Below are 15,077 nucleotides of genomic sequence, written 5' to 3' on the forward strand. Positions count from 1 at the left end.
CTACAGTGCCGGCATCCCATATGGGCACCGGTTCAAGTCCTGACTGCTCCTCTTGCAATCCAGCTCCCTGCTATGGCCTGGGAAAGCAATGGAAGATAGCCCAAGTCCTTAGGCCCCTGCACCCACGTGGGAGACCCAGAGGAAGTTCCTGGCTCCTGATCGGCGCAGTTCCAGCTGTTGCAGCCAACTGGGGAGTGAGCCAGTGAATAGAAGATGTCTCTCCCTCTCTCTGCTTCTCCTTCTCTCTCTGTGTAACTCTGACTTTTAAATAAATAAATAAATCTAAAAAAAAAAAAAAAAGACAATGGCAACAATAAGTAGGAGGGTGGAGAGAGACACCATCCAGCTATTGTCATTTGAAAATGACATATGGTAAGACTTCCAAACCTGTCAATGCAAGAAAACCACCTAAGCAAAGAATTCTTCCCATGAGACACAGAGAAAAACACAGCTGCAATCAAAGAGGATTGCTAAATGGGGATGCTGAGTGCACTGCAAGCCCCACTCACCAATGACTCCCTGCTGCATCCCAGCAGCAGTGGACAGCTCACTTCCTGTGGTGAGCACTCTCACGGCTATCTGCCAAGAGCTGCAATTCGGAAGGTTAGAGTACAGCAATGGACTACCGTGGTCTGAAATGTCTGGGGAAGGATATGACCAAAGAGTGACAGCCAAGTCACACTCTTCCTAAAGTGTCAGAGAGCAGCAAGGTCTCCAAAGCCAAGGTATCACCACGTCAATTTTTATGGAGTCAAAGGTGATCTTTTGAGAAACTGACAAAAGCTTTGTGGCTTCTCTTTAGAAACATGCATGCACACACATACAAACCAAGTTCTGTTCTCTACAGGCTTGGGACCAGCTCATGGAGTCTTGGCTGGAGAGAGCATTTGGCCAAGAGCCTCAACTTATCATTCACCTTTTACACCCATCAGGTTCTAACTGTGCTAAGTCTCAATTTCCTCCTCTGTCAAGTGAGGCTTCCCATCTCACAGGACCTATCACAGCATCAAATGAGATTGTAAAGGTTAAAGTATTTTTTAAAAATCTGTAGAAACAAAAGGCAGGTTCTGGGAGTGCAGTGGAGGATGGCCCAAGTGCTTGGGCCCTGTACCTGCATGGGAGACCAGGAGAAGCACCTGGCTCCTGGCTTCGGATCAGCGCGGTGCGCTGGCCGCAGCGGCCATTGAGGGGTGAACCAACGGAAAAAGGAAGACCTTTATGTCTCTCGAAAGAGAGAGAGAGAGAGAGAGAAACTCTCAAATTCTTGCAGAATAAAATGTTAACTGCAAAGTTACCTTAAGTAGTTACACTGTAATTTGTGAAACGCTGAATCAAAAAACTCAAGAAACTGAAACATCAGGGCTATTTTTAAAAAAACACATACACAGGGGCCAGTGTTATGGTGCAGCAGGTACTCAGCCATTTGTGATGTCAGCATCCCATACTGGAGTGCTGGTTTGAGACCCAGCTGCTCTGCTTCTGATCCAGCTTCCAGCTAATGTGCTAACAGGCAGGCGGTAGAAAGCGGCCCAACTACGGGGCCACGCCACAAACGTGGGAGACCAAGATGGAGTTCCAGGCTCCTGGGTTTGGCCTGGCTATGATCTGGCTGTTATGGCCATGTAGGGAGTGAACCACGGATGGAAGCTCTGTCTCTCCCCCTCTGTCACTCTGCCTTTCAAATAAATTTTAAAAAGAAAAATCCACATACACAATTATACTAACTTCAAAGTTACCACTGTTCAAGAAACATGTCTCTGGCCCTACACCTATTTCCTAAATGGTTTAGATAAGGGTTTCCACTAACAAAGGTCATGCTACCCAGTAGCTGCCCTTCAAAGTGACTCTTTTTTTCTTATTTTTATTATTATTTTTTTGACAGACAGAGTGGACAGTGAGAGAGAGATAAAGGTCTTCCTTTTCTGTTGGTTCACCCCCCAATGGCCGCTGCGGCCAGCGTGCTCGCTGATCCGAAGCCAGGAGCCAGGTGCTTCTCCTGGTCTCCCATGTGGGTGCAGGGCCCAAACACTTGGGCCATCCTCCACTGCACTCCCGGGCCACAGCAGAGACCTGGACTGGACTCTTAATAGCAATACAGTTTTCACTTACTTCTGTAAAGAACTTTACAGTCTGAAAAAAAAATTTTCACATCTGTTGATTTTTGACCCTTAAAAGTAACTAGGAAAATGCAGAGAAAGCAAGTAAGATTCAGCATGAAGCAATTTGTCCAGTTAAATGCCAACAAGTAACCCAGCTGGATCTTACAGGTAGGCCACCCGACTCCTAAACCAGTGCGTTTTCTATTTCAACTCTTTTTTTTTTTTTCCAACAAAGCCAATAATAGTAAGGTATCATCAAAGTTTGAAAAAAAAATCAACATTGTGGACAAAGCACTGCACTCAAAAGTTATTCATGTTGTGAAATAGAAAAAGAACCTGGGTAGGGGCCAGCATTGTGGCACAGCAGGTTAAGCGTTGCTGGCGATACAGGTGTTCCATTATCAGAGCACCAGTTCCAGTCCCAGCTGCTCTGCTTCTGATCCAGCTGCCTGCTAATGTGTCTGGAAAAACAGTAAAAGACCGCCCAAGTGCTTGTGCCCCTGCCACCCAAGTAGGAGACCCAGATGGAGTTCCTAGCTTCTGGCCTCAGCCTGGCCCAGCCCCAGGGGTTGTGGCCATTGGGGGAGAGAAAAACAGATGGAAGACTCTCACCCTCCCCCTGTCACTCTGCTTTTCAAATAAATAATCTTAAAAAAAAAAAAAATCTGGGTAAACAGGGCTGCATGAAGATGGCTCACATATCAGATGTACTCTTTTCTAGTGTTAGGTAGACTACATCATTTCATTCCTTCACTGACCATTTATTTTATTTTATTATTATTATTATTATTTTTGACAGGCAGAGTGGACAGTGAGAGAGAGAGAGACAGAGAGAAAGGTCTTCCTTTGCCGTTGGTTCACCCTCCAATGGCCGCCACGGCCGGCACACCGCACTGATCCCAAGGCAGGAGCCAGGTGCTTCTCCTGGTCTCCCATGGGGTGCAGGGCCCAAGCACTTGAGCCATCCTCCACTGCACTCCCAGGCCATAGCAGAGAGCTGGCCTGGAAGAGGGGCAACCGGGACAGAATCCAGCGCCCTGACCGGGACTAGAACCCGGTGTGCAGGCACCGCAAGGCGGAGGATTAGCCGGCTCACTGACCATTTAGAAGATCCTTATTATCACAATAAAAAATAAAGCTAATATGTATTAAGTACTTGTAATGTGCTAGGCACTTAACAGGCGTGGTCTCATCTAATCCTCCTAATGACTATGAGATTGCATCACAGTTCTCATTTAAGATGAGGAAATTGATGCTCAGAGGAGTCAAGTGATTTTCCCAAGGGCCGCCATCTAGCAAGTCCGAGTCCGCCTAGCTCTTTCCCCTAATCTAGATGTTCCTGCAAGGTAAAGTGGAAGGTGGATTCGGACTTTGCATGAGGCAGGCCTGTATCCTATCTTACAGAGGAGAAAAATCAGGGCCAAGAGGGTGAAGTGCTGTGTCCAAGATCACACAGAGGAGGTATGTAGCCAACGTTTATCACGTGCATACTACAAAGCCAGGAACTGTGGCAAGTATGTTGATTTGAATGACCCCCAATCAATCCCTGCCACAAGCTGATGACCGGCTATTAACACTCCCATTTTATCAATGAAGAGCTGACGGTCTGAAGGTGCTGTCACTCGTCCTCAGTCATGCATCAAGTACTGAAGTTCCTGTCCAGACCTGACTGAGCCCAAATCCGCGTTCAGACCATATGGTCTCTCTGAACTCAGGCGGAGCCAGAGTTTGAGGCTCTGGAGTGAGACATGGAGGAAATGACCCCCTTGCCTTAAAAACACAGGATTCTGGCCGGCGCCGCGGCTCAACAGGCTAATCCTCCGCTTAGCGGCGCCGGCACACCGGGTTCTAGTCCCGGTTGCTCCTCTTCCAGGCCAGCTCTCTGCTGTGGCCCGGGAGTGCAGTGGAGGATGCACCCCATGGGAGACCAGAAGCACCTGGCTCCTGCCTTCGGATCAGCGCGGTGCGCCGGCAGCGGCGGCCATTGGAGGGTGAACCAAGGGCAAGGGAAGACCCTTCTCTCTGTCTCTCTCTCACTATCCACTCTGCCTGTCAAAACAAACAAACAAACACAAAATGACACCTTCTCTCTCTCTCTCTCTCTCTCCTTCTCTCCTACGGGAAATACGATGCTCAGGAGGAAAGGAGCTGTACGCAGCCGCCCAGCCACAACTCTGAAGTAGGCTCCCAACTCTGGGCTCAGGCGCCCCTCACCCCTACCACCATCTCCTACTGACCCCCTCTCCACAAAAGGGCCCCCGGGGAAGATGTGTCTGCTCGGAGGTGGGCTCTCAGGGGCCCCTGGGTCTCCTCCCCGCGAATCCCGCCTGCCGTGAGGGTGGAGCCGGCCGGGCAGAGTGTACCTGTAGGAGGAGCCCGGAGGAGGCTAGCCGGGCCGCTTGGCCCAGTACCTCCTGACTGCCCATGGGCCTCGGCCCCTCGGTTCGAGCACCAGGAAACAGCGCCGCCAACCAGCTTCGTCGCAAGAAGATGGCGTCACGGAGAGACTCGCTCGTTGATTGGTGACTTTGAGACGACGGGGGCGGGACACGGAAGTCCCGATCCTGTAAGCGGGCTCTGTCAGTGCGCCTGCGCTGTAGGTTCTTCTCCCTTCTCATTTGATGATGTGTTTCTCACACTTTTCCCAAATGAGTTAAATGTTGTGACCAGTGCTAAGAGACACAATAAAAGTAACCAAAGCCCAACTCACCGACCAAGAAACACTTAACCTCTCTGGACTCATCTGCCAAAGGGAAACCAACTCACCAGGGTTTATCCTGAGTCTTGCCTTTGGCCCTGGTTTACAAAAACACAGCCACAGCCTCTCTGAATTAGGCTGCACAGGAGCTGTCCTCGTGTTACAGAGAAAGACCGGAAGACCGGAAGTTAAACGCAGCATTTTCACACACATGGTTTTGTGAAATTTCCTAAAGCTCTGAGAATGGAGTCACGTTGTCAAAGCGCGATGAGAGGTGCAGTGATTGTTCCTATTTACACAGCTGGTGACCCCAGCCAGGCTCCTGCTCCAGCCTGTATGCTAGGAACTGTGAGAGCAGAGGAAGAAGGCACTGGAAAAGCTTTGTGAGGTAGAAGCACCCAATATGCACAATCACTGACAAGGCGGCACGGGGGTCTTCACTGAGCTCACTCGCGATTCCAGAACCAGGCTACGCTGCGTTCCATAACGTAGAACCAGTATTCCAGCGGGCTGTGCAGAAGACGCTGGTGTTACAGACAGAGGAGGGCTGAAAAAGCAAAGAGGACAAAAAGCATACTGTTTGCTTCAAAGTTACTTTCCTCGGAAGCCAGAGAAAGGAAGGCAGGACAACAGAAAAATAACTGATTGGCTAACATCAGTTACTTCACGTAACCTTTCCTGTGTAAGAATGAAGGCAGAGGGAGCTTGGGGGTGATGCTGAGTGAAACGAGCCTATTTGTGAGGTTTGGTTGTTGGCATTCTCCTGATAACGGAAGACCACTTAGTTTTCCTCTGATGACATGGAGCTTTAGCATGGCTGACCCCACTGTGATTTGTAGTTTGGTCTGTTCAGGCCCAGTGTGGGTGCTTAGTCCAAAACACTGGCCTCCTAGAATGTTCATGCGATATCGATTCTGCAGGTCGTAGGGAGCCCAGTTCTTTTCTCATCTCTTTTAGGCCTTTCATGGTCTGGCCCCAGCCCACTCTCTGTTCACCTTGCACACGGTCACCTCCCTTTCCCAGGACACCCTGGGCCCTAGCCACGGGAGCCCTTGCTGGTCCTCAGGCACCATCCTGTTGCCTTTGCTCCTGCCAACCTCTCTGCCCAAAGTGTCTTCCTGCCAGCACTCCTGTCCTCCCCCCTCCGCCCCCCACCCGCCAAGACCCCACTGTCCTGACCTTCCTGAATATTCCAGTAAGCACCTGCTTTGGACTAAATGTTTGGGTCCCCTCAAAATACATATGTTACAGCTTGGGAAGGCAACCAGGTCTTCACAGCCCCTGTGATGGGATTAGTGAAGCATGAGGGGCAGGCACTTGACCCAGTAGGTAGGATGCTGGCTGACACGCCTGCATCCCATGTCGGATTGCCTGGGTTCAATGCCCAGCTCCAGCTCCTGACTTCAGTTCCCTGCTAATGCAGACTCTGGGAGGCAGCAGCGATGCCTCAGGGGCTTAGATTCCTGCCACCCATGTGGGAGACCTGGATTGAGTTTCCAGCTCCCAGCTTTAGCTCCAGCTCAGCCCTAGCTGTTGCAGGTACTTGGGGAGTGAACCAGTGGATAGGAACAGCGCCTCTCTCTCTCTCTCTCTCTCTCTCTCTCTGTCTCCGCTTCTCAAATTTAAAAAAAAAAATTTTTTTTTGACAGGCAGAGTGGACAGTGAGAGAGAGACAGAGAGAAAGGTCTTCCTTTGCCGTTGGTTCACCCTCCAATGGCCGCCACGGTAGCGCACTGCAGCCGGCGCACCACGCTGATCCGATGGCAAGAGCCAGGTGCTTCTCCTGGTCTCCCATGGGGTGCAGGGCCCAAGAACTTGGGCCATCCTCCACTGCACTCCCTGGCCACAGCAGAGAGCTGGCCTGGAAGAGGGGCAACCGGGACAGGATCGGTGCCCCGACCGGGACTAGAACCCGGTGTGCCGGCGCTGCAAGGCGGAGGATTAGCCTAGTGAGCCGCGGCGCCGGCCAAAAAATATTTTTGAAGATGTCTTTATTTATTTGAAAGGTAGAGCAAGAGAGAGAGAGAGAGAGAAATGGGGAGAGGGAATGGGAGAAAGAGAAACTGATCTTCCATCTGCTGATTTACTCCCCAAATGGACACAATAGGCAGGGCTGAGAAAGGCTGAATTTGGGAGCCAGGAGCTTCAGCCTGGTCTCCCACATGGGCATAAGGAACCCAGGCACTTGAGCCATCATCCGCTTGTTTCTCAGGTGCATTAGCAGGAAGCTGGATTGGGAGCAGAGCAGCCAAGACTTCAACTGGTGTTCCAACATAGTATGCCAGCATCACTTTCAGAAGCTTAATCTGCTGTGCCATGCATTGCTCCCCCAAAACAAATTTTTGTGAACAGTTTTTAAGAAAAAAATAATAGTCGTGGGAGATATGATCTCTTTTCTGCTGAGTGCAATAGGAAGGAGGCTGACTGTGAGCCAGGAAGAGGTAACTCTCCAGGCCCTGGTTTGGCTGGCACTTCAATCTTGATCTTCCAAGAACAGAACAGTGAGAAATACATTTCTGTTGTCGAAGCCCTTTTATAGTTTGGCCTCAATTTACCTTCTCACCACCTCTGTTCTTCCTCAAAACACTCTAGGCCTTAGCTGTCAGGAGCCCTTACCAGTCTACTCTTAAGCAGGCTCGGTCTAGTGGCCTTTGCTGTCTGGTATTTTGCTACAACGGCCTGAGCAGACTGAGATGGTGACCCCTAGACCACTTTGTATCCCTTTTTAGCTCTCAGAGCAGCCTGCATTGCAGTGAAAAAACTAAAATATGTCAGAAATCTTTGTCTAATCCAAGAAGCTCCAGGAGGATAAGAGTGCAGCTCACCTGGCTTTGCCTCCCACAGTAGCCACACAGCACATTCCCAGGGCTCCTAGAAATGCCTCCTGCTGCTGGGAGCAGACTGCAGGACCCCAAGTCCATCCACCCCCAGCGTGTGGAGGCTCAGAAGCAAGCTTTGGAGTGCCAGGCAGACCTGGCCTTAAAGCCTCATTCTGCCACTCACTAACTGGGTGACCTCAGTATGTTCATCTGTGGGACTCGGCAGAAATCTCTGTCCTGAAAGGGCAGTCATAAGGATTAGAGCAGATGAATGAGCTTAAATTCAAGTGGAAGGAACACTGAAAAATAAAACCTTAATAAGTAATAACACTTCACAAAGAGATGAGGCTTTGAAAGGTTGAACCCAGATAAGGCAGTAGAGCTCTTAGAGGGGACAGAGGGGTGCTGTTCTGGAAGGCAGAGCAGGCTGGACGTGTACCCGGGGGTGTTTTAGAGGGGACTGGAGGATCAAGGTGTTCAGCATAGTGGCTGAGAAGCTCTATGAGCTTCTCCTGAGCAGCCTGCCCACCCCCATGGACCACAGCTGGCAGGTGAGGTGGGCACCCACTGGCTCAATCCCCAGTGGGGCAGCCTCAGCCTCCTCCACCGCTGTCCCTGGAGCAGAAGAGCTCAGAGCTCCTTACGTGCACATACTCCTATGCCCGGGTGTCCATGTGGCTGGTTTGGGAGGGACAATGGGATGGTTGTGCAGGGGGCAAAGAAGCTGCTTCACTCCCCAGACTGCATCAGGGATGTGCCAGGCTGAAGCCAGGAGCTTCTTCTGGGTCTCCCATTGGGTGACAGTACCCCAGCACTTGGACCATCTTCCCCTGCCTTCCCAGGCACATCAGCAGGGAGCTGGATCAGATGCGAACCAGCGCTCTGACATGGGATGCTGGCCTCACAAACACAGCTTAAAATGCTGGCGCGTCTTCAAAGGTCTTGATTCCTTTAGAAGTAGTGGCACAGATGGGGCGTGGCACACGCTGCAGTCTTGCCTCCAGGATCCTCAGCTCAGGGCTAGCAAGCTCTGGCCCGCTGGCCATAGCCTCTTTTCTATGGCCTGCAAACTAAGAAGAGTTTTTACATTTTTAATGGTTTTTTAAAACAATCAAAAGACTATTTTATAGCACATGAGGATTATATTAAATTCCAGTGTCGACACCCACAATTAAAGTGCGTGTTGGCGTACGGCCACATCCACCCATTTGTTTACATATTGTCAACAGTTACTTTCTTTTTATTAAAAAAATTTATTCATTTATTTGAAAGGCAGAGTTACAGAGAGAGAAGGACAGAGAAAGAGATATCTTGTATTCGCTGGTTTACTCCCCAAATGGCTGCTATGGCCAGGGCTGCATCAGACATAATTCAAGAGCCTGGAACTCCATTTGGGTCTCCCATGTGGGTGGCAGAGGCCCAGGTACTTGGGCCATCTTCCCCTGCTTTCCCAGGCACAATTCAGTAAGCTGAAAGTGAAGCAGCTGGGACTCTAATCTGAGCTCATATGGGATTCTGCTGTTGCAGGTGGCAGCTTAACAGGCTGCACCACAATGCCTGCCCCAACAGCTACTTTCTTGCTGCTACAGTGGGGGTGGGTTGACCCACAAGGCTAAAATGTTTACTTGCTGGCCTTTTGCAGAAAAACTTGGCCAATCCCTGGTGACCACCATTGAGCCCAAGCCCCTGGCAAACACTTCCATAGTGAATGAATGGATACATTCATGAGAGTCTTGGAAAGAGTGAATGATGAAGGACCAGGAAAGCAAGACAGACAAGTAAGAAGAGCTCTTTCCTGGGGGGAGAGGCACCTGGTTTGGGAGGCCAGTGACCCCCTTGGAATATCAGAGTGTAACCAGAGGTCACTAAAGGACCTGTTTTCCCCTGGCTCCCTCCCTCCCTCCTACCTCCATGCCAGGGAAAGATGAGCCACCTATTTTTTTACAAAGCAGAGGAAGCGCCAGGGCTGGTGTCAAGCCAGGTAGCCTGGCAGAGTAGCCAGGGCACGGAGTGAGGCTGCCGAAAGGCTAGGAGGCAGGGTCTGAGCTGTGGGCAGCTAGCTGGGGCCCTGGACTTCAGCCTGTGGAGACCGGAGCCCTGGGCGTGGTCCCACACCCCAGCCACTAGGTGGCAGGGCGTCCTGGCCGAGACACCTGCCCTGCCAAGGCTTCCTGCAGCGCAGAGGCTTTCTATGGGCCTTTACCCCATATTGGACTGTGAGGCTGTGCCCCTCACTCAAAAGCCCCAGGGCAGGAGGAAGGGGCTGACACAGTGTGCATGGCTCGAGTCCGTGTAGGCACTGTGCCTGGCATATCACTTCCACCACAGTCCCGTGAGATAGACACCATTCATATCCCCATTTCTTCTTTTAATTTATGTACACTTTTTAAAAAGATTTATTTATTTATTTGAAAGTCAGGTTACACAGAGAGAGGAGAGGCAGAGAGAGAGAGGGAGAGAGAGACAGAGAGAGGTCTTCCATCTGCTGGTTCACTCCCCAAATGGCTGCAACGGCCGGAGCTGTGCTGATCCGAAGCCAGGAGCCAGGAGCTTCCTCCAGGTCTCCCACATGGGTGCAGGGTTCCAAGGACTTGGGCCATCTTCTACTGCTTTCCCAGGCCATAGCAGAGAGCTGGATCAAAAGTGGAGCAGCCAGGTCTCAAACTGGCGCCTACATGGGATGCCGGCACTTCAGGCCAGGGCATTAACCCACTGCACCACAGCAACAGCCCCTTTGTACACTTTTTTTTTTTTTAAATGAATGATTTTTCTCAAAGATTTATTTTAATTATTTTATTATTTTTTTAAAATTTTTTTGCCAAGCAGAGATAGACAGTGAGAGAGAGAGAGTTATAGACAGTGAGAGAGAGACAGAGAGAAAGGTTTTGCTTCCGTTGGTTCACTCCCTTAATGGCCGCTATGGCCAGTGCTGCGCCAATCCGAAGCCAGGAGCCGGGTAGTTCCTCCCGGTCTCCCATGCAGGTGCAGGGACCCAAACACTTGGGCCATCCTCCGCTGCCCTCCAAGGCCACAGCAGAGAGCTGGCCTGGAAGAGGAGCAACCGGGACTAGTACCCGGCGCCCCAACTGGGACTAGAACCTGGGATGTCAGCGCCGCAGGCGGAGGATTAGCCAAGTGAGCCACAGCACGGCCATGTTTTAATTATTTATTTGAAAGTCAGAATTAGAGCGATAGAAGGAGAAACAGGGAAAGAGAGCACAGAGATCTTCTATGCACTGGTTCGCTCCCCAAATGGCCACAACAGCCAGGGATGGGCTAGGCTGAAACCAGGAGCCGAGAGCTTCTCCTGGATCTCCCACAGGGGTGCACGGACTGAAGCACTTGAACCATCCTTTTCTGTTTTCCCAGATGCATTAGCAGGGAGCTGGCTCTGAAGTGGAAGAGCCAGGGATGTGAACCAGCACCCATATGAGATGCCAGCGCTGCAGGTGGCAACTTGACCCACTGTGCCACAGTGCCGACCCCTCGTATTCCCACTTCACAGATAGGGAAGTGGAGGCTCAGCAAGGCTAAGGGACATGTCTTAGGGCTAGTGAGAGGTAGTGCCAACATTTGGAACAGGCCAAGCGGCTCTCAGTCCCTCACCCAAGACGAAACCAGAGTGTTTGTTGTTAGTGCTGATTCCCGGGCTCCACCTTGGCATTTCTTATTGGGGAAGGCTGGGGTAGCCTAGGACTCTGCACTGACCAGCAACCTGAGGGGTTCTGACACGGAGGGTAAATCTTCAGGCCCCCTCACAAAAGCTGCCTCCTTCCTGGCCTGCAAGAGCAGGCAGAGCAAGTCCTGAGGTCCACCCCAATGCTGGCCAAGCCCCGGGGGGGACTTGCTCTCGGGGTTGGGCCCGGGGCCTGTGGTCAGGGCAGCAGGGGCTGGAGGCAGTGGTGCCTTTGTGAAAGCCGTGGGAGAACTCAGTGCCAGGAAGGGTGCACAGAGTAGCCCCAGCTCCCAGGATCTGCCTGCGGGTTGGGGTGAGCCTCAGGGCCTGGTTTGGCCCGTCTCATCCGAGCAGTGACTCGGTCTCCTCCAAGCAGTGACTGGTGCAGAAAGGAGAGAGGAGCCCAAAAGGGTCACACATCAACATTGATGGCTTCAATTCAACTCCTCCTGCCGGTTCGGGTCCCGGCTGCACCACTTCCAATCCAGCTCCCTGCTAATGTGCCTGGGGAAGCAGTGAAAGATGGCTCGATGCCTTGGGCCCTGCCACCTACATGGGAGACCTGGAGGAAGCTCCTGGCTCCTGGATTCAGACCAGTCCAGCTCTGGCTGCTGTGGCCATTTGGGGAGTGAACCAGCAGATGGAAGACCTTTTTCTCTGTAACTCTTGCCTTTCAAATGAATAAGTAAATAAATCTTTTTGAAAAAAATAATTCAATGTCTCCTACCGGTGCCAGCGCTGTTGCTGGGCATTGGAGGGGGACATGGGGACAAGTGAGCCACAGCCACTGTCCTGAGTGCACTCAGGTGCCCTCCTGGGGGAGGACACAAGCGTAACGCTAGGCAGGCTGAGCTGGCCAATGTTGGCAAAGGGAACCGGGGTCGGCGCCGTCAGGGAGCTTCCTGCAGGGAAGGGCGAGAGGGCTTGGTCAGACAGAGGGACAAGCAAGGCCAAGAGGACAACAGTGGCGAAGGCTCGGAGAGGGGAGAGTGCTGAGCCCATTGGACAACCCAGGGTCAGCTGTGGCTGTGGCCAGTGCTGGGCCGGTGGTCCTGAGATTGGCGAATCCAGGGCAAGGACGTGCATATGTGAATGAATACAAATTCAGGCGCACGTGTTCACATGCAAGGGGGAGATGGCGAGTGTGTGTTTGCGTGTGTGTGTGTGTGTGCAGGCCTATGTGCCAGTCTGCTTTCAGATCACGAAGTCTGTGTCCCTGGGTATAAATAGACATGCTTGAGGGTGTGCGTGTGCATGTGCAAATGCATGGTCACATGCAATGGGTGCTGCATTTGGGGGTTGGAAGGTGACTTTGCCTGCAAGTGTACAAATATGGTTGCTAGCCTGTGTCTAGGTTCATGGCTTCATCACAGTAGTGAGGGTCGATATTGTACAGTCTTCACTTTGAGTCAGGCCTCTCAATTCCATGCATCACCTCAATAAACCCTACTGTCAACGTAATGATGTGGCTTACAATGATGCACAACAATCCCAAAGAGCCCTTATCCCCATTTTACAGATAGAAATGGAGGCTCAGAAAGGTCGAGTGATGAACTCAGCAGGTAGCAGAGCCAGGACTGAGTCCCGACTGGACAGCTTCCTACAAACTGTGTCTTTGCAGTTCACAGAGGGGCTTGCGAGGAAATGTCTTCGGCACACTCACAGCTGGCCTGCACCTGGCTCTGTCACCCAGGGCTTCTCACAAGCTGGGTGGCAAGGGACAGTCCCTGGGGCCTGGCTCCTTGGAGCATAGAAAGGTCACACAGAGGTGAAACGAGGCAGCCCTTGTTTATCCAAAACCCAAAGAATTTGGGCCAAAGTCAGCTGAGCTCCCCAGCTGACTGGGTGCATGCTGTTTGCTGCCCCGAAGTGGGCCGGCCAAGCCTGGGGACCTGCGTGGAGCTGTGGAGTTGAGTGCCAGGGCGCCCCTCCCTGGGCCCTGGCAGCCTGGGGGCTGCAGCAGCAGCAGCACCTACTCACATTCCTCTCTGTCTGCTGGTGTTGAGCATGGGGCTGTCATGCAAATGAATAAACAAAAACTGGGTCACACACAGCCGCTTCCTTACCGTCTGGAGAGGGACCTGACGTGTAAGCTCTGATGCCTCCTGGGCAAGTCGCGGCGGGTCTCCCAGCCAGTTTCCTCATCTGTACACTAAGAATGCTAATGTGCTTGTCACACGGGCCACGCAAAGAACTCAATGAGGTCGTGCACGTGGAGGCGCCCACACACTGCCAGACACAGGAGAGTGGACGTGCTCAGCAAGCAGGAGCCGTCGGGGTCCTTCTCATCACGTTTGCACCAGCAGGGATGACATCATTTCTCCCTGTGACCTGGAAAAAATATTTCGTAATTCTGGGCCTCCCCATCTCACCCCCATTGAGCCGTCTGACCATTCTCTCCCTCCCTCATGCCTCCCCTCCCTTCTTTCCTCTGTCCCTTCTTTTGTTCTCATTTCTGGTTAGACTCATTTAAATATGTGATCGATATATAACTCTGTACCATGAAATCACCCCTTTAAAGCATGCAGTCCGGTGTTTGAGTATACTCACAGAGTTGTGCACTCATCACCACTATCTAATTCTAAAATGCTTTCATCACCCCATTCTCATTATCTGTCACTTCACAATCCCCCTCCTCTGCTTTGGGTGTTTTGGGGCTCCCTTTTCTGGACATTTCGTATAATGAATCGTAGAAAAGGAGGGCTTTCCTGTCTTGATTCTTCCACTTAGCACGATGTTTCTGAGGGTCATTCATGTTGAGGAGTATATCAACCTTCCTTGCCTTTTATGGCTGGGTAATATTCCATTGTGTGGACATACCACATTTGGTTTAGCCCTTCGTTATTTGAGGGACATTTGGATTGTCTCTGTTTTTGAGTATTATGAATAATGTTGCTAAGAACATTGCTATACAGTCTTTTGTGGACAATGAACAATGTTTTCAGTTCTCTAGGAGTGAAACTGCAGACTCTGCGGTTGACTTAGGTTAACCTGTCTGAAGAACTGCCATGATTCTGCTTCCGCCAGCAGTGGATGAGGGCTCCGATTTCTTCACAGCCTCACCGATACTTACTATTGTCCATCTTTTTTGTTCATTTACTTGACAGGCAGAGTTACAAAGAGAAAGGAAGACATCGAGAGAGAGAGAGAGAGAGATCTTCCATCTGCTGGTTCCCTCTCCAAGTGCTACAATAGCCAGGGCTGGGCCAGGTCAAAGCCAGGAGCCTGGAACTCCATCTAGGTCTCCCAAGTAAGTAGCAGGGGCCCAAACAGTTTGCCCATCTTCCACTGCTTTCCCAGGTGCATTAGCAGGGAGCTGGATCGGAAGTGGAGCAACTGGGACTTGAACCAGCGCCCATATGGGGTGCTGGAGTTGCAGGCAGCAGCTTAACCTGCTACACCACAATGCTGGCCCCTATCTTTTTATTACAGCTATTCTAGTGGATGTGAAGTGGTATATCCTTACGGCTTTGATTTGCATTTTCCTAATAATTAGTAATGTTGAGCATCTTTTTATGTACTTATTGGCCATTGTATATCTTTCTTGGAAACATGTCTATTTAAACCCTTTCAAATTCTTTTGATTGTAGCCAACAATGATTGAGCACCGTCTGTGTGAAAACACAGTGGGGACACCAGCCAGGGACTCCACCTGCCCTGCCCTGCTTCCCAGGGCTGTCACATTGGACCCTGTGGGTGAAAAGCCCTAATCCAAAAGGAAAGAAGTGCAGACTAGACTAAGCATCAAGTTTCCCAGTCTTCGTCAGTGCAATCCACCTTCCCAG

General features: G+C 51.2%; 1 protein-coding gene across 3 annotated transcripts in view; it reads right to left on the reverse strand.

Annotated features, from left to right (window-relative positions):
• Positions 1–4,591, reverse strand: part of RFT1 (RFT1 homolog) — a 51,717-nt gene extending 47,126 nt beyond the window's left edge. Inside the window, exon 1 of one of the 3 annotated variants that reach the window (XM_062201086.1) lies at positions 4,463–4,591. In XM_062201086.1, the coding sequence (XP_062057070.1) occupies positions 4,463–4,525 (63 nt within the window). In that variant the 5' untranslated portion in view covers positions 4,526–4,591. The remainder of the gene's footprint in view (positions 1–4,462) is intronic. The other 2 variants (XM_062201085.1, XM_062201084.1) reach the window with 2 other exon arrangements.
• Between the last annotated feature and the right edge of the window lie 10,486 nt (positions 4,592–15,077).

Source organism: Lepus europaeus, chromosome 9 (genome assembly GCF_033115175.1).
Source record: "Lepus europaeus isolate LE1 chromosome 9, mLepTim1.pri, whole genome shotgun sequence".
Lineage (NCBI taxonomy): Eukaryota > Metazoa > Chordata > Mammalia > Lagomorpha > Leporidae > Lepus > Lepus europaeus.